Source organism: Phoxinus phoxinus, assembly GCF_949152265.1.
Source record: "Phoxinus phoxinus genome assembly, chromosome: 14".
In the NCBI taxonomy this organism is placed as follows: domain Eukaryota; kingdom Metazoa; phylum Chordata; class Actinopteri; order Cypriniformes; family Leuciscidae; genus Phoxinus; species Phoxinus phoxinus.
The window spans coordinates 31,621,064-31,648,596 of NC_136889.1; the positions used below are offsets into that span (position 1 = coordinate 31,621,064).

The 27,533-nt window shown below is 37.1% G+C and overlaps 4 protein-coding genes across 5 annotated transcripts in view; 1 reads left to right on the forward strand and 3 right to left on the reverse strand.

Moving 5' to 3' along the window:
* Positions 1-1,781: 1,781 nt before the first annotated feature.
* Positions 1,782-5,038, reverse strand: lhb (luteinizing hormone subunit beta; the record flags this gene model as incomplete). The annotated part of the gene is made up of 2 exons (XM_079634130.1): positions 1,782-3,921; positions 4,853-5,038. 2 exons carry the CDS (start codon positions 5,036-5,038, stop codon positions 3,682-3,684), a joined length of 426 nt encoding a protein of 141 aa, XP_079490256.1. The 3' UTR covers positions 1,782-3,681.
* Positions 5,039-7,200: 2,162 nt separating this feature from the next.
* Positions 7,201-10,167, forward strand: cox20 (cytochrome c oxidase assembly factor COX20). Of its 2 annotated transcripts, none has more exons than XM_079635740.1 (4): positions 7,201-7,550; positions 8,290-8,404; positions 8,493-8,556; positions 9,948-10,164. In XM_079635740.1, exons 1-4 carry the CDS (start codon positions 7,524-7,526, stop codon positions 10,072-10,074), a joined length of 333 nt encoding a protein of 110 aa, XP_079491866.1. In that variant the 5' UTR covers positions 7,201-7,523; the 3' UTR covers positions 10,075-10,164. The 2 variants fall into 2 exon arrangements, with proteins under 2 accessions (XP_079491866.1, XP_079491867.1); XM_079635741.1 differs by having other exon boundaries at positions 7,404-7,539; positions 9,948-10,167.
* A 2,505-nt stretch (positions 10,168-12,672) lies between these two features.
* LOC307010663 (uncharacterized protein) lies at positions 12,673-18,164 on the reverse strand. Its single transcript, XM_079635545.1, has 2 exons — positions 17,993-18,164; positions 12,673-13,972 (listed from the first exon to the last, which is right to left on the reverse strand). The coding sequence occupies exons 1-2, from the start codon at positions 18,101-18,103 to the stop codon at positions 13,601-13,603; spliced, it is 483 nt and encodes a 160-aa protein (XP_079491671.1). The 5' UTR covers positions 18,104-18,164; the 3' UTR covers positions 12,673-13,600.
* A 1,470-nt stretch (positions 18,165-19,634) lies between these two features.
* The window catches only part of arfgef3 (ARFGEF family member 3), a 75,564-nt gene continuing 67,665 nt past the window's right edge, over positions 19,635-27,533 (reverse strand). The window contains exons 33-35 of the mRNA XM_079634667.1: positions 26,530-26,857; positions 23,847-24,737; positions 19,635-21,869 (exon numbers count right to left, since the gene is read on the reverse strand). Coding sequence (XP_079490793.1) covers positions 21,678-21,869; positions 23,847-24,737; positions 26,530-26,857 — 1,411 coding nt within the window. The 3' untranslated portion in view covers positions 19,635-21,677. The remainder of the gene's footprint in view (positions 21,870-23,846; positions 24,738-26,529; positions 26,858-27,533) is intronic.

Sequence of the window (27,533 nt, forward strand, 5' to 3'; positions counted from 1 at the left end):
TGTGTTACGCTAACACACCGGACACCTGTTCAGCTGTTGTTCTGTGTGGTGTTGTGCAGCTGAATAACTTGCCTTTCCAGATTAAATGTCTGTTCTTGGTCTTGGATTTTGTGAAATAAATTTCTAAATAAATGCGACTTATAGTCCAGTGCGACTTATATATGTTTTTTTTCCTCTTCATGGCGCATTTTTTGACTGATGCGACTTATAGTCTGGAGCGACTTGTAGTCCGGAAAATACGGTAGGTGTGAAAGGGCCTAATGTATCTCAGGTCAAAAAACACTTATATTTCTCATCACATACAGTACATTACAGCATCAGCTCTTTTCTCGCAGTGTCTGAAACGGTTCATCTCTAAACTCCTCCTTTCCGAGAGCCGGCTCTGATTGGTCAGAACGCCCCGTCTGTTTTGATTGGTCGACCGCTTACAGCACATGTCAGAAACCAGTTTATTACCATAATTGAATCTTCAGCAAAGTTCTTCAGCACTTGATACACATGGTGCGTCCCAATTCGCATACTATCCGTCCTAAATAGAATTAGTACGTCCCAAATCGTAGTATGTTGAAATGAGTGTTGCAAAGATACCCGGAATGTTTACTATTTCCGGTCAGAATCCGAAGTGCAGATCGATGCACTTTCTCAACGGCTAATATTGCCCAAAACCCATCACGCGTTGCGAGGATTCGGTTAGAACTATACAAACACGAGTGAAAAGTGTAAAAATAAACTACAGACATGGAGGACTCGCGAGTCCGGGGGTTATGTAGAGAGGTTTAGATAAAGGGGTTTGAGTGAGTAATTATCAGTATCTAACCTGACGAAAATGTATTTATTCAATGTTGTCCACATTATATTGCATCTGCGGCGGCATGTGAACTTTTGTAAAGATACGTTTAGCCATTAACTTTTAAATGCATCATTACATTCAAATTGCAAACACATGAGGAGAGTCTCCGCATGAAAGACCCGCGACTGGCAGATGAACGTGCGACTACATTTCTCTCCGAAACGGTAGGAAATTAGATTAGATTGAATGGAGGATTTTAACTGTGACGAGATGATTGACAGGGCAGTTTACTGTGACCGGATGCATGCGACAGATCTGTCCGTTAAAAATGACGAAGTCCCAAAGCTTGCCTACTCTTTTGCTACACACTCAAAAGTGTGTACTTTTTCTTATGCAAAACTTATGCAAATTTTTTACATTACGCAGATGAAACTGTCGACAGATGACTCGTTTCTTTCAGTCAGTTCAGGATCACTTTTTCTTTTGGGAGACAATAACTCCTTTTATCTGGACTCTGATCTTTGCCTTTTACATTCACAAACAGTTATATTACACACTACATGAAATGTAATGTGTAAAAAAGCATAATTGGGGACTTCAAGAAAGTCTGACAAAATAGCGACATGACCTTTTTATAAAAAATAATTTGTCATATCATTACTTTAGAAAATTCCACAATGCATTTCAATGAGAAATATTGCTTAATTCATTCTGAAAATGGTCAATAACAATTGCTCAGTCTAATTCAAAATTGTCTATTGTACTCTTTTTTGGTTTATAATATCACGTTAGCTTAGTAATATACTACACCAAATGATATTCTCTTGTGTCTCTCTCCAAATCAGTCACTTATATAAGCTTCCATTCCTTAGTTTTGAGAGCCAGTAGAGTGTGTGTGTGTGTGTGTGTGTGTGTGTGTGTGTGTGTGTGTGTGTGTGTGTGTGTGTGTGTGTGTGTGTGTGTGTACTTGTCATGCCATCACAACATAATTACTGTATCAAGATTTTATTGAGTATATCCACAAAGCAAACATTGTTAACTCTTAAATGACTGCATAAAGTGTGAGAGGGCACGTTTACTTTTCATTTCCCAATGTTCCCAGTATTGATCTCTCCTGCCATCTTCTGGCTGTAAAACATTATTGCTGCAGTCCCCAGTCTTCACTGCTCCATCTCCTCTCGTTTATTTTGAGCTACAGATTCTCCTATAGCATCATTTTGCTCTTTTCATGGTAATGCTATCTGGTGTGCTTGAGGGAAATCAGTACAACATCTAATATTTGATTAATTACATGCATGAGACTTTTATTTAAAGTGTCTCACGGATGATGAAAAAGTTAATTTCAGGCTTTCGAAAATAAATTAAATAGCTACTGGTAAAACATTTGTGTTATACGGTTCAATGTGCTTACAAACTATTTTATTAAGTCAGAATATATGTTCACTTCTGAATGGCCTTCAATGGAGGCTTTTCTTATGAATGGTTTAATTTAATTTATTTTCTTTCTCTTTATATCTCAAGTGCAAATGGTGGAGACATACTGTAGTCATTTTAATTAACAAGCTTCAGTCAATAGTGCATTTGCAGGATTTTCTTCCTTTTGTACATGTGTATATCATCTAAACCCAACTTTTGTTCTTCTCTCTGGTCATTGGCTGATGACTTTCCAATGATAACTTTCAACCTTTTTAGTTTCAATATCCATGCCAACTGCTCCTTTAGATTATACACAGAATAAAATTGGTTTGACTTTAGTATAGAATATTATGGAAGCTTTCCGCCACAGAATAAAACATTTTAAAAGATAATTGTGACTTTTTATCTCACAATTGCGAGTTTACATCTAGCAATTCTGACGTTATTTCTCAGAATTAGCAGAATTAACTGTTATAAAGTCAGAATTGCGAGATATAAAGTCAGAATTGCAAGTTATAAAGTCAGAATTGCGAGATCTAAAGTCAGAATTGGGAGATCTAAAGTCAGAATTGCGAGATATAAAGTCAGAATTGCAAGTTATAAAGTCAGAATTGCGAGATCTAAAGTCAGAATTGGGAGATCTAAAGTCAGAATTGCGAGATCTAAAGTCAGAATTGCGAGATCTAAAGTCAGAATTGCGAGATCTAAAGTCAGAATTGCGAGATCTAAAGTCAGAATTGCGAGATCTAAAGTCAGAATTGCGAGATCTAAAGTCAGAATTGCGAGATCTAAAGTCAGAATTGCGAGATCTAAAGTCAGAATTGGGAGATCTAAAGTCAGAATTGCGAGATCTAAAGTCAGAATTGCGAGATCTAAAGTCAGAATTGCGAGATATAAAGTCAGAATTGCGAGATCTAAAGTCAGAATTGCGAGATCTAAAGTCAGAATTGGGAGATCTAAAGTCAGAATTGCGAGATCTAAAGTCAGAATTGCGAGATCTAAAGTCAGAATTGCGAGATCTAAAGTCAGAATTGCGAGATCTAAAGTCAGAATTGCGAGATCTAAAGTCAGAATTGCGAGATCTAAATTGCAAGTTTATTTCTCGTAATTGTAGTTTATCGAGTTTATCTCACAATTCTGACTTTATTACTCTCAATTGTGAGTTATAAAGTCAGAATTGCGAGATATAAACATGCAATTCTGAGGGGAAAAAGTCAGAATTGCGAGATATTCAAGGTGTTTCCTCGCAAGTTAACTCGCAATTTCTAGTTTATATCTATCTCACTATTCTAATTTTATAACACGCAATTCTGAGATAAAAAGTGTGAGATAAACTTTTTTATTTTTTATTCTGTGGCGGAAACAAGCTTGTAGGCTAATATTGAAGTAGCCTCATATATGAAGTATGTACTTTTTAATACATACGCAACATGTATCTGATTTGGAGAGTGAGTTTGTCAGAGTTTGCGGTCGGGCTAGTATGCGGGGAAGTCCTCTCTCTGAGACATGCAGAAGTCGGGCTGCAGGCTCTCGATGGTGCAGTCGGAGGTGTCCATGGTGCAGAGACTGCAGTCGCAGCTGAGGGCCACCGGGTACGTGATGTGCGGGTCCACCCCGGGGGGGCAGTCCGGCAGACGCACCGTCTCGTAGCGGACGTCCCTGTACGTGCACACGTGCTGATAGACAGTGGAGAACGGGCTCTTGTACACAGGCTCCTAGAAACAAGATAACACGGTTTTATAGTACGTCCCCACTGGAGATTTGCAAGTTTTTGATAGGTACTATTTTTTATGTTTTTAAAAGAAGTCTCTTCTGCTCACCAAGGCTGCATTTATTTGATAAAAAAACATTAATATTGTGAAATATTATTACAATTATAAATAAGTGTTTTCTATGTGAATATCTAGTAAAGTGTAATTTATTCCTGTGATCAAAGATGAATTTCCAGCATCATTACTCCAGTCTTCAGTGTCACATGATCCTTCAGAAATCACTCTAATATGATGATTTGATGCTCAAAAAACATTTCTGATTATTATCAATGTTGAAAACAGTTATTTATTTATTTATTTATTTTGTTTTATTTAGGGATTCTTTGATTTATCTGAAATTAACATATAGAAATGAACAGGTCAGTAAGATTTTTATTTTATTTTTGGGGGTAAATAAATAAATCAATACTTTTATTAATCTAGGATTAATTAAATGGATCAAAAGTTACAGTAAAGACATTTATAATGTTACAAAATATTCTATTTCAAATAAATGCTGTTTTTTTTACTTTCTATTCAAAGAATATCCTGAAAAAAGTGTGTTTTCAAAATCGATAATAATAATGCTTTTTTTAGCATCAAATCATCATACTGATTTCTGAAGGATCATGTGACTCTGAAGACTGGAGTAATGATAAATCAGCTTTGATCACAGGAATAAATTACATTTTAAAATATATTCACATAGAAAACAGTAATTTAAATGGTCATAATATTTCACAATATTACTGTTTTTTGTTTTGTTTTGTTTTTCAAATAAATGCTGTCTTGGTGAGCAGAAGAGAATTCTTTTAAAACCATAAAAGATCAAAAACTTTTGAACGGCAGTGTATATTAATATGAATGCAAACTGCACACAGAAGAGAATCCGCACCTTCGTGAGGCAGTGGCCGCTGCAGATGCTGGTCTGAAACACCAGGCATTTCGGACAGCCCTCTTTCTCCACAGACACGGTCTCATTAATCGGCTCGCACGGTGGAAGAAAAGAGCTTTGAGCAACGACTAGCAGAACAACTAAACAGAACAAGAGGAGGAGGACGTTGCTTCGAACGACTAACATCCTGCGGAAGGAAAGCAATTTCAGTGAAGCGCCTTTGAAACATTCACAATATTACACTGTAAAAAATTTAACCATGATTTTTACAGTAAAAAATCAACATCTGTGGTTGCCAGAACTTCCGTTATATAGACATATTAATATCAGTTTGTACCTTTGTAATACACTGATAACAACTAATCACAGTAGTGGTGAGAGTCACATGATCAATCAATGCTCATCATAAGTAGTTCTTCCACAAGAAAGTTAATACTCAAATATAGAAGCTGCACACTGTCATTCACACAAACATTAAACACCATCATGGTAACACATGAAATTTAACAACATTAAATGTAACATAAACCCCTAATGTACATAACTAATTAGAAAAAAACTAAGAAAACTATGAAGAAACAGTTATTTCAACAAAAATACATCAAATGTGAAGTGTCACACAGGGAATTGTGGGAATGCCAATTTACGTTTTTTCACCGTAAATTATACAATGAGTTGTTGTTTTTTCACTTTCAAAAACTGTAAATTTTACAGTAAAATTACATGAAATGTACCATTAGATCTATCACAGACAGTTATTTACCGTATATAGTACGGAAACTTTCTGTTCACCAATTAACAGTTTTTCACTGTAGCATTTTTACAGTCTTTTACCGTTAAAATCATGATAATTTTTTACAGTGTACTGTATTAAAACTGTACTCACTTGACGGGTGTCTGTGTTGCTCAGCAGGCTGTTATACGAGACTCTGTGGTCAGAGCATCGGGATAGATTTATATAGGACACTGAAACCAAGTCACCGACAATTAAACTCAAATCTGACCTTAAATTAATCACACTGATCTCAAGTGGATTATGTGTTTCCACAACTATTTCAACGTGTCAGGTCAGAACGAAGAGAAAGACATGCACCTGCTGTGCGTTCAGTGTCACTTTCATATCTCATCTACAATCATTTCCGTGGAGCTAAACTCGATTCCATGGCCTCTCTGTTAAACACAGGTCCAGGAAATGATCAAGGTCTGAACCCCTGCTCTCAGATTTCACTGTAAGTTAGTGTTCGCAAGGCAGAAAACACTCGGTTTGACAACATATCCACTTTTAAAAATAAAGGTTCTTTATTGGCATCTTTGGTTCCTTGAAGAATCTTTAGAACCTTTTTCATAATAGATTCTATATTGGAAAAGGGTTCTTTAGATTTTGTTCTTCACACCAAAATGGAACCAAAAAAAAAAAATTTGGGGGGTCAGATATGGTCAAACCCAGCCATTGGGTTAATTTTTTAAATGAAATTTTTAACCCAACGTTTGGGTTTGTCCATATTTGACCCAAAGTTGGGTTGAAACAACAAAGCATTTTTTAGAGTGTGAAATATTTGATGAAAGGATCTTTGGGCAAAGATCTGTGTTTTTAGGATTTGAATTGTAGGTTCAGTTTGATCCGAAATCGATTCATTTGGATATATATTACACTCTAAAAAATGCTGGGTTGTTTCAACCCAAATTTGGGTCAAATATGGACAAACTTAAAATTAAAAATGTTAACCCAACGGTTGGGTTCGTCCATATTTGACCCAAATTTTGGTTGAAACAACCCAGCATTACAGTAACATGTTAATTATTCTCTATAGGGGAAAAAACAATCATTCTCAAATATTTCTGTAAGCAGGGAACCCTGTCAGCTGGAACATTACTATAATATTAACGTGACAATTAATATATTTTTATACTCGCATATAATGATTTTTTTTTTATAATAATAACTTTTTAATAAGAGTAAAAAATATATGAGTATGCAATATAGTGCATATTTTTTTAGCAAAATTCTTCTCTGTCCAGTTTATTTTTCTAGCTAACTATCAAGTGTATGGTCATTGAATGGCATGTGGTAAATGTCACGTGTGACATTAAAGAGCGCACATTCATTGTTTGAATTTCATAATAAAATGCACAGAATTGTTAAGCCTTTGTTCCTTTGCTCTGTAATGTATTTTTTTCTGCGTGAGAACAGTGAACATGAACATGACAACTTTGAAAGAATCAGGGAAAATGTAATTCCTTCTGATAAATTAGTATCTAAAATAATCTCTCGTTATGTGTTTTTTGTAGCACATGGCAGAGGTTTTCATTTGACAACAACATTTAAAGGGGATGAAGCATCTAATTTAGCCTACACAGGATCTAAAACTAAAACTTATCTGGAACTTATTTTACTGCATAAGACTTCTTTCAGAAAAAGCAAATCTATAGTTATTTTTCTCTGTTGTGCATTCAGTAGCCTATTTCTTTCAATTTATAAACACTGGAAATTGAATCTTATTTTATTTTACACTAGTAACCTATTTTAGATTTGCCTAAACGCCGGAACCAACTCTCGCCAGCTAAAGTGTTCCATCAGGAAAGATTTTTCGGCGCACCGCTAAAGTATTGGGTTAACATAACGTCGTAGATGAACTTGGTTGAATAATTGTGTTGAAATTTAATCTCGAAAATGACTGAGGAGGGCGGTAAGGGCCAAGTGGGTGTACTTTTATTCAATGAAATTGTCAGATATTACGCTGGTGTTTATAAGACATGGTCATATAATTTAATACCCTGGCCACAATTACCCTTGCGAAAATGAGCCATGGTTTTATTGTATTGTAGTAAAAGTGTAGTAGGCTGTTTTTTTGGTGGATTGATTACCATTTGTATAACCAATACAATTTGTTTTACCCCACAAAACTATGGTTAGTGTAGCAAAACCGTGGTTAATTTGTGGTTTCCATGGTTTAACTACAATAAGCATGTTTTATTTATTGTATTTGTGCTAAAACCATGGTTAGGGACAACCATAGGACACTGAGCCTCGGCCTTTGAGCCTGCATTGTTATGGTCACGTTCACCTTGATTTCTAGCAACAAAAGAAGTACCATGCTATTGCTATCTGATACTATAACATCGTTAGCATAATTAACATTGAAATATGACTTAGGCAATTATGCTATGAGGCCAACGACATGTTTTTTTACTGTAACGTTACTTGAAAAGGTTTTAAAATAAAAAGGTTTTTCACTTTGCTCATATAAACATGTTGTTTAGTGTAGGCTAAGTTTTGAGTTTGTCATAATATTTATTCACTAAACCCAGATCAGTGTAGTGGATGTTTGGCAAAGATACACACTGTATTTTTGTAACCAGTGGCATTTTATACTAAATAAGCGAACAGGCTAGAGTGTTCAGCCATTAATTGCACCCTAACATTATAACACACACAGGGCATGAAGTTGCTGGGGATCCTTGACGTCCAGAATACGCCGTGTGCTCGGGAATCTCTTCTATACGGAGCCGGGGGTTCACTAGCGGCCGGACTGCTGCACTTTCTGGCTACAAGTAAGAGTATGATTCTGTTGGTCTTCAGTATTGTTGGTAATGTATCTGCTTTATGTCTTTAATGTAATGCTCAACTTGTCGTTCACAGGTCGAGTAAGGAGGTCATATGATGTGGGAGCCGCAGGATTCATTCTTACGACTCTGGGCTCGTGGTGCGTGTGTCAAAAACAGGCATTGAAACTATAATTAGGTTCTTAAAGGATTAGTTCACTTTTAAAAAAAACTTTTGCTGATAATTTACTCACCCCGATGTCATCCAAGATGTCCATGTCTTTCTTTCTTCAGTCGAAAAGAAATGAAGGTTTTTGATGAAAACATTTCTCCATATAATGGACGTCAATGGGCCCCAAACGGTTCAAGGTCCAGATGAGTGTCAGTGCCGCTTCAACGGGCTTTAAACGACACCAGACGATGAATAAGGGTCTTATCTAGCGAAACCATCGTCATTTCAAAAATAAATAAAAAAGTGTTTACAAATGTGCGGAAGGAGGACCAAATACACATATCCAAATGTCTTTGTGTCAGTTTATCGTTTAAAATGCCCATCTCGTGTGCGTATCCTGGGTGTTGTAATATTAAAAAGCCTAAAAGGACATTTTCGTCAGGACAGACATTTTTTACTTTTCTTCGAAGCGTGACCTTTTCAACGTAATTGCGTATTACGTGACGTCATCACAGAACAGAGCAAGGCGAGCGCTTGTGCTTATAAAACTTAAACTTTTTTATTTATTTTTGAAATGACGATGGTTTCGCTAGATAAGACCCGTATTCATCGTCTGGTATCGTTTAAAGCCCGTTGAAGCGGCGCTGACACTGTCATCTGGACCTTGAACCGTTTGGGGCCCATTGACGTCCATTATATGGAGAAATGTGTTCATCAAAAACCTTAATTTCTTTTCGACTGAAGAAAGAAAGACATGGACATCTTGGATGACATCGGGGTGAGTAAATTATCAGCAAAAGTTTTTTTAAAGTGAACTAATCCTTTAATACTGTAAAAATACTTTTTTTTTTTTTTTTACTTTACAGTAAGAAGCATATTTTAATCAGCATATTACCAATCAAGTTTAAAAAATATATATATATATATATTAGGGCTGTCGAAAGATTAATCGTGATTAATCACATCCAAAATAAAAGTTTGTGTTTACATAATATATGTGTGTATACTGTGTAGAATTATTATGTATAAATACACACACATTCATGTATATATTTAAGGAATAATTTATATACTGTATATACATTTATATAATTTATATTATATATAAATATAACCAATTTTTCTTAAATATATACATGATACACACACTTTTTATTATGGAAACACAAAGTTTTATTTTGGATGCGATTAATCTTTTGACAGCCCTAATATATATATATTTTATTTTTTTTGTCCATTATAGAAATGTGAATATGAAAATGTGCATAAGAATGGGGGGAATTATAATGAATTGTCTTGTAAAGGGTAAAAAAAGAAGATCAGGAGGTAGGTTTCATGAGGTTCAGCTTTTTACCCCATGTTTTTATTTCTATTTGACAGGTTCTACTGCAGATATAATAGAGCCAAGCTGCGTATTCAGCAGAGAATCATTCAGGAAGGCATGAAGAATAAAGTCATTTATGAAGGCACAAAATTGGATCCCACTCAGAAAAAGACAGAAGATTAGTAGAAGTTCCTCGTCTGATGCCTTTAATGTTTAATGGCACTTTATTTATTGTATAATCAAATGTCAAATGTTTGTAATAAAAATGTATTAAAGTTAAACAAATGCTTCTTAATTTTATTTTAAGAATATAATTGTAGGCAGAATGTTTCTTAAACGCATAGAAGTCAATTAAATTACTTTGCAACAACAAGAAGTACTTTTTGGGAATTAAAATATTTCCCCCGAGCTCAGATTTGAAGTAAGAATACAGAATAAAAGGATAACACACTGAATAATATCCATATCCTTTCCCTGATCATCAGCTTGTGTTTTGACAGCTGCAGTTCCGCGTTGAAACACACGGTGGCGCTGTATCATGTCAGTGCATGAGGTTATTAAAGCAGGTTCCAGCTAGAGGACATTTCAAAAGATATGTTTTGTTGAACCTACGACTGAAAGTATGACTGAGTAATATGTATAGTTCACAGCAATGCAACATACTTTTCTACTTTGTTATGATGTCTATATTTATTGTAGTTACGATGTCTCTGTCATATAATGGCATTCAAACACACTCTGGTTTGAGGCTGATGAAGGGGTGATTGAGTCTTACTTAAGGGGTTGCAGATGTGACATGAGATTAGAAAAATATTGGAAACTGCATTCTGAAAAAATATATAACAATCACATTTTTCAAGCAAGAATTTCACAAAAGTTTGTTAGGTAGAAATTACAACATGGATATTGTGTATTGGCATCGACAACCATTACATACTGTATTTGAAACAGTAATATCCTACACTAAACCTAAACTAATCTTGACAAACTATATATCATTTGAAAGCTTACAATCTTTAGTTTACATTGGTCACTGATTTTCAAAATAAATTATTTTGAATATTACAGAGGAGCCGTAATTTATCAATTTGCAACAAGAATATTTTCATACTTCTAAGGCGTGTTCAGACCTGTATTTTGAAATAGTGATGAACATGAAAAATCATGAAAGAATGGTAGAAACCTCAGTTTGTTTTCATGCCAAGAGTTCAAAAGATAGCATACATTCAATTATTTTAGAAAAAAAGGTCTGAAAATGTTTTAAATATAAAGAAAAAGAATTATAGATTCACCATTTGTGATGTGGCAGCGAGCTATAATGCACATACGTGATCTTTTTGTGTTTTATAGAGGTTGAATTCATTTCAAAATCTGCCAAACTTCCAATACAACTTCTGAATAGGATGTCTACTTCATAAATTGTATGAAAATTGTAAAATAATGGTTCAGATCAGAGATCACTCAAACAACATGGTGAAATGGAGGCGCCCTTATATAGGCAGTAATGTCAACTAGTGGAGAAGTGTGGTACTGCGCCCAAACTAAATCTCACTGAAAGCTCATTTCAAGAGATATCAACCTAAAATTTGAAACACTTGTTTTTTGTTGTTGTTGTTTTTTTTGCATTTTTAGAGTCCACCAGGTTTTTAAAACATATATTTTATATACAATTTGAATCATTACATTTTTTACATAGTACATTTTCATAAACTCAAACTTCTATAACTTTCTTTCTGTTTAACTTTCTTAATTTATTTCTACAAAAATCTGCCAAATGTCGTCTTTAAAACAAGACCAATCTTACATCTAAAGCATTCTTAAATTACAACCATTTAAGTTCGAAATGTGCATTTTCATGTCTATTAAAAAAAGAGGGGTGCTGCTTAAGGGGTTAAAATGAAGAGAAATACTCTCTTTGGCAACCAAATAAACTTGAGGGCATCTGACATTACACCTCACTAAAACTTCCCCTGATACCAACTGGTTAAAAGTAAATGCAAAAGTTAAATTAATGATGAAAAAAAACAATCTCAATCAAGTGTGACTACAGTAAGCTATAATCCAGATCATTTGTAGGGTGCCAGTCTGCATAGTTTCTGGTTTCTTGGGTGTGTTTTCTTACGAGTGTGTGTTTATACACTAAACACACGGTTGTCTTCAAGCAGTCGGAGTTTACTTCTAATATCAGCTGCTCTTCACTTTAACCCTACAGTTCATTATTACAGTGATATCCCTGCCCGTTCTGAACAACACAGTCCGTTTAGGCCTTTTAAAGTACAAACATCATTCAAACTTTGTTTATAGAGAACAGCTTTTTTTTTTTTATAAAGAACTAAAGATGAAAGTTATCAATTGACTCGCATACCGATACTATTTGAAAAATGATTGGTCTCGACTTCCTTGCATCATTTTAAAGTCACCTTTGCACATTAACTAATGGCTACTTGCATTATGGATAGTTTTTGTATGCTGTAAATAGTGTGACTATAGACATTTCTAATATGTGTATGCCGTATTGCTAATGCAGCTTGATTCTCGAGAGCTTCAGTGAGAAAGAAAGAGTTATAGTGATGCAGTATTTCATTAAAACATGAGTCGGATCACATTTACCTTGTATGATCACAACAACAACTTAAAAGAAGGTGGAATTTGACAATATAAAGACGTGTGCTTTTTAACCATGTAACAATGTGATATAAAGATGAAGAGTTTTCCCCTCCAGAAGTCCTAGACGAATACTCAAAATCCTCAGTTCAATGATTCAGTTTCTCAAACCAATTTGCATGGTAATGCAATTTAATTTTATTTCACTTTGCTTGCAGAATCACATAATGTGGCGAAAGGGCTGATATTAACAAGATAAGACAAAATCTATATTGTTTTTATGTGTCACTGTTGATAACATCTCCATTATTGAACATTTCTTACCAATTAAATAATGATGAGGTAAACATATTGTACAAAAAAGAGAACTGTTGAGATACAAGAAGTTCCCATCTTTAAAAATGTTGCAAAACTATTAAAACCATAACACATTGCACACACAAAAAGACTTGGGCCTATATTATATACACTTCATTGCAGTACGCTACAATACTACTATCAAAATCCCTGAATTATTTAGTAATAGTTTGGAGAAACAAAAGCAAATCCTTTTTGTATTCCATTTCGATTAATACATATTTTGTAGTTTCATAAATCATAAATATTTAAAAACAAAGCAGGCTCTACTTCCTTACAAAAACTGCTGTTGGTACATGGTAAAGTCACTATGGTACATTGATGTTAGTGAATTAGTGAATTATTCACACACACAAAAAGACTAACTTAGGGCCTACATTTTACACACTATTCTTTATTATATACAATAGGCTACAACTAGAATTCAAAATCACTGCATTATAGTAAAATGCAAATCCTTTTGTTGCTGTTTCACGATTTTCTATTACGATTAATACATATTTTGTACTTTCATAACGTTAGATCATAAATATGAATATAAACAAAGCTGGCACTACTTCCTTACAAAAACTGCTGACTTTACCATGGTAAAGTCATGGTAGCCTATTAGATAGCACTATGGTAATTATTTACATGGGATGCCAAAGAAAACAGTGATACTCCCTTACACCAGACCATGTTGTTAGTGTTAGTGCATTATTTGGATCGATATGCTTTACATTGGAGGTGAAACATGAGCTTTGAAGGATCACTCTTGATCACTGTTTGAGTTTTCTGTGTGTAATTCCTCAATCTCCAGGTCAGTGTGTGAGCTGGAGGTGCTGGCGGCGCGCGCGATCTTCGTCAGGGTTTTCTCGTATGGAGCCGGGAGATAAACCATCAGAAAAACCCCGTCATTCCCGTCCTCAGTGCGGTCTCCTTCCTCCAAAGTGGACAGAAACTCGGCGGTGCCGTCCAGTGTTATTACTTTGGTCGTGTTCTCTTCGACCCTGAAACATCTTTTGTAAACGAAAAAGACAAATCCCATGAGGAAGAGCAACGAGCCCGTTGTTATGGCAACATAGAGCGTCACCTCCGCTCTCTCCTCGACCTTGTTTGAGGTCAGTTCGTTCCAGTAACCCTGGCAACACATGACAACAGACACGTAAGAAATCATATTATCATCACAGGGTCATAATCTTTGAGGCCTGGAATATTGCTGTGTTTACTATAAATGATTTATCCGTGCAGTGCAGATAATTTTGTTAAATTCATGTGCCTCCTAAATCTTGAATCAGAATAACTTCCCCTCGCTCTGCAGCATCTTCTCTTCTCTGATGACGAGGGCCGGGCAACCTGTCACTCACATGACATCAGAGCAGAGATGATGTATTTTTATAGTAAAAAAATATATAAAAAAAACCAACTCAGATCTGATTTTGACACTAATGGCTCTTTCTGTCAGAATGACTCTGAAACTCTTCTCCACGTGGTTTGGTCGTGCAGTTTTACTCTGCAACTTTGGAAAGATGTTAGTTGGTTTATCTCAAGCAATATCTTGCCAAATTTCTCAATGAATCCAAAAACTGTTTTTTGTTTGTTGTGGATTCAAATTGCCTGCTTTATAATAAATCAAATTATTTTCCTATGTAGATTTTATATTCATGAATGTAAGTTTTCAAATTGTAAACCTAAGATAAAACATTACTTGATTACGATTTCATCCTCTCTTAACCCAAAAGCACTCAGAACATGTACAATTTAAACAAATTACAAACTTTTACTTAATTAATGTTTACATTTTATTTTATTTAAGTAGGCTAATGCCCTCTTTCTTTCTTTTCCCCCCATTCTTGTTTATTTTACTGTCTAGTTCTGTTTTTGTGCTTTATGCTATGGTGTTGTTGAAGTGTTTTCTTTTACTATTCTTTATATTTTTAATAATCTTAATAATTATTGTTGTGTTCTATTTTTTTGTTACATACTGTAAACAGAATGTTCAAATAAAGCATTAAAAAAGATGTCTTTTGTAGGCCAAAACCCAGAAATGACTTTTAGTGCTTCCCATCACCCTGAAGTCAGTGGGGTTTTTTTTCACATTTGACTCTACTGCATAAAATACATCAGTAATACCTCCAGTGTTGGGGAAATGCATTACAAGTAACTTGAGTTACGTAATCAGATTACTTTTTCAAGTAACTAGTAAAGTAACGCATTACTTTTAAAACTTACAACAAAATATCTGAGTTACTTTTTCAAATAAGTAACGCAAGTTACTTTGTTTTTCCATTTATTGACTGACAGCTCTCCTGTCCTCATGTTAAGACAAATCAAAGTGTGTGTGTGTGTGTGTGTGTGTGTGTGTGTGTGTGTGTGTGTGTGTGTGTGTACATGATGTTTATTGTAGTTCTAGACTAAATGTGAGCATTTACTCATCTCACTTGCACAAAAAATTATTCAATATTCCTCAAAATTAATAAAATCAGTGAAATGCAGAATCAGAATACTATGCAAACCTCCAATAACTAAATATGTTAAATAAAAAATAATTTTGTATGCATTTAATCTCACTTTATTGACCAATGTGCTTGCTTCTGACCTTCGATGATTCAGTTTAATAAGCAAAAATGACTATAGATAGATAGAAAGGTTTGCTTGTTTGCTTTCCTCTACTGTACACATTTCCTTCAGCCTGAGAATTATTATTTCACTTTTAGTGTGAAAGGGTCTTTACATTTGTCCAAAAATACAACTTTTGTGTTATAAAAAAACAAGCCCAGCCCAGGTGGGGAAAAAAGTAACGCAAAAGTAACGTAATGCATTACTTTTCTAAAAAAGTAACTTTTTAAGGGAGTAACGCAATATTGTAATGCATTACTTTTAAAAGTAACTTTCCCCAACACTGAATACCTCCTTGTGATTTATTTAAAGCATTTACTTGTCTTGAGAAAGGCGGTTGCTAACAAGTTTCTAAATGAGACTACAGAGGTTGTCGAGAATATTAATAATCATCAAGGAAGGAGGTACTCGTCTACTAAGGCCTTTCCCTGTCCCGAATGCACACTTCATGTGCACTTAAGGTCTTGTGGATGTCCAGAAGTCCAGAAGACCGTAGCGTGTCCCATTTGTCACTTTAGGTTTCAGAACAGTTCTCGCGAGCCGATATGTGCCTTCAATGACAGTCAAAGTGGCAATACGTCACAAAAGTGTGACCTCGGACGAAGATCGGGAAGGCCATTTAGGGACTAACTAGTCCACTTTCACAGTCGTATGGTGTTTATAATCGCACTCTTGCAAACTATTCTCACTCGACCTTGTTTTTTAAATAAAGACTAAAAGAGTTGTCAGAAGCTTGGCGAAGGTGACGTTGAATAAAACCTTGACAAAGTGCTTTTGTTTCTCTCTTGTGATAAAATGTGTCTGCTAAATTTGAAAATGTAGGTGCGTTCACGCCATGACGTAATTACGTTGACGTTCCAACTTGTAAAAAGCAATCACGTCCTCATTGAGCTTGTAATAACAACTTGTAAACTGGGAATTTTCTGCGAGCGCCAACTTCATCGACTGCTGCAGATTCATTTAGGCGTTGATAGTGTTGCCATTGAAGCACATAAGAGTCTGAGGACGTGAATAACTCAAACTAGAACATCATGTGTTGCATTTTGTCCCGAAATTACGGTAATGGCGACGTGAACGCAGCATGTAAATGTAAAATGAAGCGTGGTATAAATGGATTAATAGTCGGTCCAGTTGCTTTGCATTACCACCTCAGTTGTGCATTATTTCTACATAATTCAGCAGCTCATCATCAATTATTTCTTATATAACGCATTCCTGTTTGTATGATATTGCTCAGATACTATATTATACATACTATATTATTATTAAGCAACATTAGTTCAAACATTAGATCAGATATGATTGAACCAGAAGCAATAGACAATCGATTACCGGGTTCCTGGGTCAATATATTTAGTTGATTCAGGAACAACATTCCTGCCCGAAAATGTAATCCTAACCATATCCCTAAACCCATAAGTTATTAATAAAACTATGGGAAACATTAGATGAAGAACACTGATGTAGAAGTGGACACTGATGTAGAAGTGGACACTGATGTAGAAGTGGTTGTAAGCCTAAACTTTACAAAAACTTGTGAACTTGTCCTTCAAATCTGATTGGTTGATTGGAATGTTGTTCCAGGATCAACAAAGATGTGGGAACATCCAGGAACATGTTGCACTTGCTGAAATCATGTTCTGGCTGAGACTTACACTCATCTGTGACGGTATCAGACGAGGACAGATTACGATATAAGCCGTGAATGATCATGGTGTAACTTCTGAATGAAAGCAGTCATATAGTGATGCGATGAGTGACTCCTGGAGGAATGAGTGCACTCTCATCTGCTTAGTCTCTCAATCAACTTTTATTGATATATAGCACAATAAAAGCAACAGTATTTGGCCATTGTGCTGTACAACAGGATATATATATATATATATATATATATATATAAAGAAATACTGCAAAACAAATGTGACCCTGGACCACAAAACCAGTCACATGGGTAATTTTTTTTGACATTGAGATTTAATTTTTATTTTATTTTATTAACCGAGACACAACTATTGAAAATCTGGAATCTGAGGGAGCAAAAAAATCTAAACATTGAGAAAATCTCCTTTAAAGTTGTGCATTTATGTTCACGATTGTGCTGCATTCACTCACAAAAATACATGTTTTATATATTTACGGTAGGAAATTGACTAAATATCTTCATGGAACATGATCTTAATATCCTAATGATTTTTGGCATAAAAGAAAAATCGATAATTTTGACCCATACAATGTATTGTTGGCTATTGCCACAGATATACCCGGGCGACTCCAGACTGGGTTTGTGATGCAGACTACAATCACACAGTGATACTCAAATGATAAAGGGAGTCAAAAACCACATCAAAAACACTAATCAGAAAAGTTCAACATTAAAAATTAAGGACAGTTGTAAGCCTGTGAAAAGAGGGATGTTTTTAACTTAGCAAAGGAAAGAGTTATAGAAATAAACCTATAGATATGTGATGGGCTACTCCTGGAGGAATGAGTGCATTATGGGTAATTTACTTCCTCTGCTTGTGTGTATAAGCAAGAGTTTTACCTTGAGCCGGTCCTCAGCCGGCGGCGGAGCGGATGCGCCTGGGACCCAGTCGTACGAGCCCCGTCCCGCCGGGCCGAACTGAATCCAGCTGCTGTCCAGAAGCACACGCATGTTTCTCTGTGAGCTCGGCTAGTGAGTGCTGACCGTACACAGCTGCATCATCTATAGCATTAGTGGCTTACACCGCGTGCCCGTCTAGAAGCAGCTCGACTCAAGCAGGGATCAAGAGTTGGTGCGTCAATCATTCAACACAACTGGCCTAGCATTACACAGCTGTGACCGAGGGCACCCGGGGCCAATCCCATGGCTTTGGGAATATAACTTGTGCTACTTATTTTCTCCAATGACTGACTTTCTTTAGCAAAAAAACAAACAAACTGAACTTCGTAATGTGAAACACATATGAGACCCTGGACCACAAAACCAGTCACATGTGGGTCAATTTCTGGAAATTGAGATTTATACATCATCTGAGTGCTGAATAAATAATATTTCCATTGGTGTGTGGTTTGTTAGGATAGGACAATGTTTGGTCGAGATACAACTATTGTAAATCTGGAATCTGAGGAGCAAAAAAAATCTAAACATTGAGAAAATCTCCTTTAAAGTTGTGCAGTTATGTTCACGATTGTGCTGCATCCACTCACAAAAATACATGTTTTATATATTTACGGTAGGAAATTTACAAATATCTTCATGGAACATGATCTTTACTTAATATCCTAATGATTTTTGGTATAAAAGAAAATTAGAAAATTTTGACCCATACAATGTATTGTTGGCTATTGCCACAGATATACCCGTGAGACTGGTTTTGTGATCAAGGGTTATATACAGTATGATCATATACGTGCATTACGTCCATTTGCTATAACCATGGGCTGATATATAAAGTGGCGAGTTTGTGAGCCCTCTGAAAATATATCTGGATTTATGCATTGATTACTTATTAATTTAAGTCACAATTATAGAAAAACACAATCTGACTGAAGTAATTACACACAAATTCTCTATTTTTCTCATTTTTATTGAAGACGTTGAGTTATCATTGAAAGGGCATTGTGGGAAAAGTAAGTGAACCTCAGTGTAACGTCTTCCCAAAAGCTAATTGAGTCCATTAAAGAGATGAGATTGGAAGTGTGGGTCACACAGGTTTCCTCTCTGTCCAATAAAAGCACAAAGACTGTTACTGACAAATCTGTTCTTCTCAAGAACGTTTGGTTTCCCAAAAGCTTTCACGGGACCTTAAAAGCGCACTATAAAGATGCACAAAGCTGGAAAATGCAGCAAAAGCATTGCTGAAGACTGGTGTTTATCAATCCAAGAGTAGAAGATGCTGGACAGTCGCTCATTTTTTTAATGAAGGCATTAAGATCAATTTCCAAAAGATTATTTTTTATTCCTCTTTTTAGTCAACTTTAGCATGGGTGTGTTCATGCTAAGCACTGTATGTGTGTGTGTGTGTGTGTGTGTGTGTGTGTGTTTTCAAAAATAGATTGAGAATCCACTCAAAAGAAAAGTTCTGTTTTTTGCAAATCAGTTTGCTTTGTATGTGCATATGTGATTTAATAGTAATATTAAACTGAATAAACTGGCCAGTCAATCTTGCCAAAAATAAAAAACACACACACACACAGGGTTTGTAACTCTGCTTATTTATTCTACAACACTTACAACATAAACGATCGTCCAATAAACACTTCAGCGTAATGCACATCTGCAGTTGATTGATAGAAGTTTGATAATAAACGGCATGTAGTAAACATCCCTCCAAAACACACACTAATATCGTATTTAAAATAATATATATGCCTGGTACATTATGGGATGATAATGTTAATGTTAGTGCACTGGGAATGGAGTGGCATTATGAAATTAAGACATGTTTTGAGTATTACACAGAAATGTTTTAGCTTGTATTTTTATGTTTAGCTTAAGTCTGCACAACATAATCCATAATGTTTTCCTATGGATTTGGACCAAGCGCTGAAAGTTTAGTCTCAACCAATCATTTACACAAAACATCCTCTAAAAATATCCCTTAGTTTATAAAGTCCTTATTTTTGTCCAGACAAAACAGTCTGAACATATTCACAATCTGTTCAAACTGAACTTTTGTGCTGTCGACTACTTACAAAACCGACAAATGTAGACTATACTTCAGTGTGTACTTAGGAAAAGAAGAGGAATGAAGAAAAATAAAATGAAAACCTGGACTCTGGACAAATCAGGCTTTCAACTGAAGAAAAACAACAACTTTGTTTTGCTAAAGAAAATAAAAAAGGTACATAATAGTTTTTCAGAATTCAATCTCATATTGAATATACATGTCACATAAATTTGTCTTTGGTCCCTTTCAACATCCTGTTTAATCTCCCCTGGTGCCATAAACACAAGCGAATATGAGCAAATACAGCTAAAGATTATACATTCTCACTAGGATTATGAAACATAGGCTGTGTGCACTGGATACATGTGAAGAATATCTGTATATGCTCCAGATTTCCCAAGTTCCCATTGCACATAATCAAGTATACAGCACAGTAGCCTTTTTATGAAATAACTGCATATGAATTACATACCATTTCTTTGTAGCTTGTCATACGTGTTGAGCAAATGTCTCGTAATAACATTAAGCATCACAAAATAAATATCCTTTTTCCACACGCACATAAAAATCAACATATACATACATAACACATGCAGATGATTGAAAACAAAAATGAATATTCAAACAACTGCAGTCTTAGATCAAGGAATAAAATATATTTGGGATAAAGCGTTAAAATTGAATGCCTCTAAAAGTGCAAACATTGTAAATATTCTCCAGTTGAAAGATCCCTAAACTGTTGGAGATTATATCGTCTACAAGTGGCTTTCAGGTTTTTAAGACAACATACGGCGCAGCTTTAAAAACCACACTTATTGTAGATTTGATTTCTCACTGCTTTATTCAAGTTTAGTCAGATGTGGTGTTGTTTGGTGAACTCTAAAACTAGTATCTGATGTTTTAAACCATATATTCCCATTGGATTATGGGTAGTGGGATCTATGGCACACAGTTTCTGCCTGACTGGATATGGACGTTGGACATTAGATATTACACCGCTTTCTTCTCCAATGCTTCCAGATTTACAGACAGAAACACACTGAGATGAAGCCAACACATCCGGCTACTGGTTTTAAACTATAGCGGACACTACAAAAGGACATAATGTCTTGTACAGTGTATTTAATATCTAATTTGAGCCAATTCCTCTGATTATTTCTATTTTAAGGCATTGTATAATATGTACATGAACCATGTTGTGATAATACTAACATAAAACTGCATTTAGCAAAGCACAAGTTCATGCTTTAGATATATTAACCAAAGCATTAGCATTTCATTGTGCAATGACTTCAACTGGTTGACGTGTTCAGGGGAGTTTAAAGTTGAAGTTTTAAAGGGTTAGATGAGAGAAAAACAACATAATTCTGTATATGGCACATGTACATTTAAAGCCAATAAACATTCAGAGATATGAATAAATAAAAATATAGATTCTGAATATAACAGCATGGATATTGAGGAACATTCATGAAGGGTTTTGTATTACACAGAGATCGCTGTGCACTACGGTCAAAATAGTTAGACGTCACAGAATACATGAGCGAAGAAGAGTAAAGCACACGAGCCGGGTCATCACAGGACGATGTCATAAACGCGCCCCACTCGCCCGAGCCACTCGCGCACCGCCTGCCTCACTCTGAGGTCGGTCACGTGGCAGGTCAGCTGACTGATGCAGGGGAACACGGCCGGCTGGAGGGCCATGAACGTTGAGTCCGGCAACACCTGGATCTGATTCAGGATCGTGAGGACCATGTTGGTCCAGGCCTGGGCGGGAAAATCCACATAACATCAAATATGCAGAAAATAATATCAGTCCCATACAAGAAATCTGCAATTCCAGAAAAAAGTTCTGTGATTCGACTCTATATTAATGTCACAATCGGTTTAATTCCTTCGGAATGCGATAAAACAAAACAAAATATGTAGCAAAAAATAGTGTCACGATTCGGTTCGATACATGATACTATCTCACGATATGATATTATTCTCTTACGATACTTTAAAATATTGGCTTAAAATATAATTACTTCTAAGACGCATGATAAACAGTTCATAAAAAGTACTTTTCATTCAAATGCTACATTGGTGGTATATCAGGAATGATCAGGTCAATGGTGACACCAGAATATAAATATTCATGATTCCGCTTAGCTGGAAGTACAGAATTAGGTTACACATGATGGGAACTGTATTGGAGTATTACAGTTATTGTGTGCGAGAGAGATCTCAGGACTGGCGGGAGCTTATCGTGGCGGGCTTTAACGAGGAGCGCTGGGTCCGAAGTTTGAGGATGAGCAAGCCAGCCTTTGATATGTTGTGTCAACGTGTGTCCACATTCCTCTCCTACGACGACACGACCCGTCCCTTTACAGATGCGTTTCTCTCATCATTAAACCGCGGAGATGTTGCCTTATGCCTCAGAAAATCCGATCTGCCCGTTTACATGAGTCGCATTGGCACATCTGATTTATATCTGATTTATTTCCACAGATGCACGAGGCCTGAAACCGATCTCGAAATATCCGAATGCATGCGTTTTTTTTCCTGTTTACAAGGACACAGAACACATCCGATCTGTAGCCATGTTTCCATTACCCTTTAAATTGAGCAAATTAAAATTGAAAATACGCACAATGGGAACAGTTTTTGTGCATTTACAGTCACCTGACGTAGATGATGCGGTGTGTTTGGAGAGAAGATGAGACAGAGTTATTTATTACATTCATAAAGACAAAAGAATTACAGGAATACTGGATTCTAAACCTCATAGAAATGCCATAATCAAGACCTCGAAGCAGAAATGAAGGAGAAACACCAGAAACTCCTCATGTGTGTCGCTCACAGTATAAGAGTCTTTCCTTACCATTAATGCTGAGATAACACACACACGTCTCCTTTGATTAATAATAATGAGCAGTGCGGTGGCTGGGATATACGTAAACCTACCAATATCCGATGCCATGATTTTTGGAAGGACTTATCGCGAGAGGAAAAAATTACGTTTTAGTCGCATAACATCGGTTAATGGCACACCGCAGAACTTTTGGCCACTAGGAGCGCTAGACCTGTAACTTTCACGTCGAGCGCCCCTAGAGGCCACAAGCGGCGCAGCACTGTCGCTAAAGTCAAGAAGACATCCACGATCCCTCTCGCGTTTTCTCTTTTTTGCCTCCTCAGAAGCAGTTTTAAACTTTTTCCTTGCCTCAGCCATGGCCACTAGTCGAGCAGGCGGAAAAATAGTAGCAAAAGCGTTAGCTCCTTGAGTATATCAGAGCTTGTGGTCACGTGACGGTCGTAAAGTGATTCGTTCTCCAGGTCACATGACCTGGCCAAAGACGGTGTGTCTTCTCCAAACTTACATAGGCGGTATTTCAAGAGGGCAGCCCCGCTCGGAGCATTGCTAGTGTCAAGCGCTGTATATTGGCCTGAGGAATCATTTAAAATAACTCCTATGCTTCAACTCTTTAGGTCACAAAGTCCGCGGTGTGCCTTTAATGTAAACGCTGTCTGTTATTTGTCGACATTTAGAAAAAAAAAGTTTTGCAAAAGTTTTGCGCAAATCTGTAATAGAAACAGATGTTACATATCTGCGCCCTGTGTCACATATGAGCAAAACATCGGAATTGGGTCACAGTGTAAACGAGGCCTATGTCAACTTAAAAGCACTATATTCATGATTTTAAAAAGATGAATCCGCAGTGACGCGTGCTCATGTGATACCGCTGAGAGTGAGTGTCTCACCTGTATCTGTGCCTCCGAGTCTCTGATGGAGATGTTGTGTGAGCTGGCCGTGGAGCCCGATCGGGTCCTCTTCTCCTGCCGCAGGAGCTCGGGCCCCGCGCTGAAGGAGTGCCGCATCGGCCCCTGCTCCACCAGTTGCTGAGGCCTCGGGGGTCCCGGGGGGTCCGGCCCGCGCAGGCTCCCCGCCTCGGCCCTCTTCTCTCCCGCTCTGGCCTCTTTGGCGAACACAGTGTGATTGTGCTGCTGCTGCTGCTTGCGTTTCTTGTACTCGATCATGAGTTTGCTGATGGTTTTGTCGGTGGCGATGGTGTACAGCTTGTTTCCCGCACTCTCCCACCACTCCTTCTTACGGGCCCCGTCTCTCCGGTCTCCTCTCAGCTGGGGGACGTTCGCACTCGATCCGCCGGGACTGTGGATCTCATCCGAGGGCGTTTCGTCAAGGTGAAGGCGGACACTGTCCTCTGAGGGCGTCCCGTGACTCGACAGGCCCCCGGGCGAGGGCGTGGAGGTCTCCGAATTAAAAAGCGGTAAGAAAAAGAGTGGGTCGGCCCGGTGTGTGGGTTGCTCCCCTAAACTACTCTCCAGGTCCAGGTGCATCTGGATGTAGTTGTTGCACGAGTCCATGCAGAGCTTGTGCAGGCGCTTGACCAGCCAGGCCCAGTCTGCGCCGCTGGACGGCTGTGTGCTCAGAGACGGGACACGAGCGTGCCAGTGGCGCTTCTCACGCGCGCGAGGAGGACTCACCTGGGCCATCTCCTCGAAGATATCTTCATCCTCGGAGGAGCACTGCTGGGACGAGTCTGAGCCGCCCTCCTCTTCCTCACTCAGGATCTTCTTCACCTGCTCCACCGTCATGTTCTCCTGGTTCGTCAGCATTGCACACAGCAAAGCCTGGACACCCAACAGGAGAGCATATTGAGATGATGCTTCATGCACATACATATTCACCAGGTAAATCATTTTGCAATGTCGAATTCTTACGCTTAAAAGACACAAATGAACACAGTGAGGTTTCACACATCGAGAGTGTGTCAGAACAGCAGCAGCAGAACTGACAGGGTTCATGCTGTCAAAGTAAAGTGATTACGGTGTTGCTATACCCTGGAAATCCAGAGTTCTCACGAGAGCACAAGTTGCTCAGCGAGTTGCTCTGGTGTCGAGTAATGATGCTCATTAAATATGCCCCTCTATCTGAGCTGCACCAATCACATCGGGTTATCTGATATAGGTGGGCCAGAGGCGAGATGACATTAGTCATTAGTAAACATTGCAAGATGGCTGTGGATGAACACCAGTTGTTTGAAACGGCTTTGGCCGCTACAATGAAAGATTTAGACTTGGCTTTTTCTCTAAAAGAGGAACAGAAGATGGCGCTCGAATCGTTCCTTTGCCAGAAGGAAGTTTTTGCTGTTTTGCCGCCCGGATACGGCAAAGGTATAATCTACCAGTTAGCTCCGCTCAAGTTCGAACCCGCAGACAGACACGAGAGGCGGGAACAGAGTAACGTTAGACGTGATAAATGTGAAGTTGCAGAAGAAAGATCGCCGTGGATCAGGAGGGGAATTAACACTGCAATAGCCTGAACTTAAGTTGGACCCAACTTTTCAAATGTAATCAACATTTTCTTAACTACTGGATGTGTTGGGCTATTTAACATTACATTAATTATATTACACTGAAATGAACGAAATTACTCACTAAAAGATTTGTTAATTTTGCTGAACGAGATTCAAAGATCCGAGTCAGTAAAATGATCCAAACTTCCCACTACTCCTCCGCTGGTAGCTCAGCGTCTGAGGCTTAGTGATGCGCCACCCTGTGTATTGTTGTGATTGGTCGTAGTGTTAGCCAATTGCGTGCAGTGAGATTTTCAAACGCACGCTTGGTGCCGCCCCTCGAGCGGGCCGATTTTCATTAATCGACACCAGACCATTAATCTTTCAGATTTAGGTCTGGATTTCCAGGCTAGTGTTGCTTTGCAAAATATCAGAAATTCATTAGAATCAGAAACTAAAAACCTTTGCTCATTTATACATATACTATGTTTAATATACAGTTGTGGTCAGAATTAATGGCACCCCTGGTAAATATTATAAAAAATGGCTGTAAAAAGTAAATCTGCATTGTTTATCCTTTTGATCTTTCATTCAAAAAAATTGCAAAAATCGAACGTTTCATTGAAGTAAATAAATTGAAAGTGCGGGAGAAATCACATTATGAAACAAATGTTTTTCTCTAACACATTGGCCACAATTATTTGCACCCCTAGAATTTTTTACAAGTAAAAAAATCTCTGAAGTATATTCCCATTAACATTTACCTTTTTTTAGCACACCAAGGTGACTAGGAACGTGAAATTGTCAAGCTATTACTTCTTGTTTCACAGGAGTTTAAATATGAGGAAACACAAAGCCCAAATTCGCTTAATCATCCATCACAATGAGTAAAACCAAAGAATATAGTTCTGATAAGTATCAAAAGATTGTTGAGCATCACAAAATAGAAAGGTCAATTTTTGTAAAACATCTGATCGTATAAAATTTCAAGTTAATCTATTCTAATGCGGTTGGAAGCTGTATTAAAGGCCAATTTTTGTAAAACACCTAAATAAAGAAATATTGCCTACTTCCCTAATGCTCACATTGTTTTGTCCCTGTATACTGAGCTAAGAATGTAAATGTACCTGAAAGTAGATATTGAAGCTCATGGCAGATTGGCGGTACAAGTTCGCAGCTCCACACACTCCGGACACTTTCATGAGCAGATACTTGAGGCCGGGACGCGTGTCGAACTCCCGCGCGGTGCGGTACGAGTCCAGCAGCAGGTCGAAGATGATGGCCAGGTTCTGCATGGAGACGTAGCGGAGAAAGCCTGCGCCTCGGGGCTCCGGCACTGCCTGGCCCTCAGAGATCCCAGAGCCTTTCACAAACTCTTCCAAGAGCACGTCATACAGGTTCTGCAGGAGCACCTGATGGGACAGCAAGCTCACCACCAGCGTCCTGAAGGGAATCCTGCACGGAAACATTCATCCGGGTCGCTTTAAACAGATCATTTAGGATTAGAATCTCATTTACAAGCACGAGAAGTTGTACGTATGCAAGACCCATGTCCTAAAATTAACTTTCTGTGTTTTTATTCCATGCCCTGCATACTTTGGTATTAAAGAGATGCACGAAATATCGGTATCTTATATGTCCTTTTTTTTCTTTCTTTACAGTAGCGTATACAAGGTGAGAAATGACACAGAAGAATGAAAAAACAAAAACAAAGAAATGGAAAACTGCTAAATATAGATATTGATATAAGTAATAAGATGGTAAGTAATTCAATATTTAGTGATATAGATAGAGGCAATTTAATACAATCATAGTAATAGTAATAGAGTTGTATACAACTCTACATGCTAATAATAATAGTAGTAGTAGTAACAATAATAATATTCATGATAATAATAGGATTAGCATTAGTAATTTATAGGATGAGACATTATAATTAGTAATTTAATAATAATATATGTTAGTAATAATAATAATACATTTAGATCAGTCAATAAAGTTATTGTAGATGCACTATTCTCTAGGTCTGGGAGTTATATGTTCATTTTTAATGTTATCGTTATGGGCCCGATAAGAATATTTGGCTGATATATTTAAGCACATTTTTTTTATTGCTTGAAATATGATTGGA

Coding starts and splice junctions, on each gene's coding strand:
- LOC307010663 (XM_079635545.1), bottom strand. CDS start 18,103: ATGCGTGTGCTTCTGGACAGCAGCTGGATTCAGTTCGGCCCGGCGGGA. Junction 13,973..17,992: donor CGGCTGAGGACCGGCTCAAG/GTAAAACTCTTG, acceptor ATGTGTTGCCAG/GGTTACTGGAACGAACTGAC.
- cox20 (XM_079635740.1), top strand. CDS start 7,524: ATGACTGAGGAGGGCGGTAAGGGCCAA. Junction 7,551..8,289: donor AGGAGGGCGGTAAGGGCCAA/GTGGGTGTACTT, acceptor TAACACACACAG/GGCATGAAGTTGCTGGGGAT. Junction 8,557..9,947: donor CTTACGACTCTGGGCTCGTG/GTGCGTGTGTCA, acceptor TCTATTTGACAG/GTTCTACTGCAGATATAATA.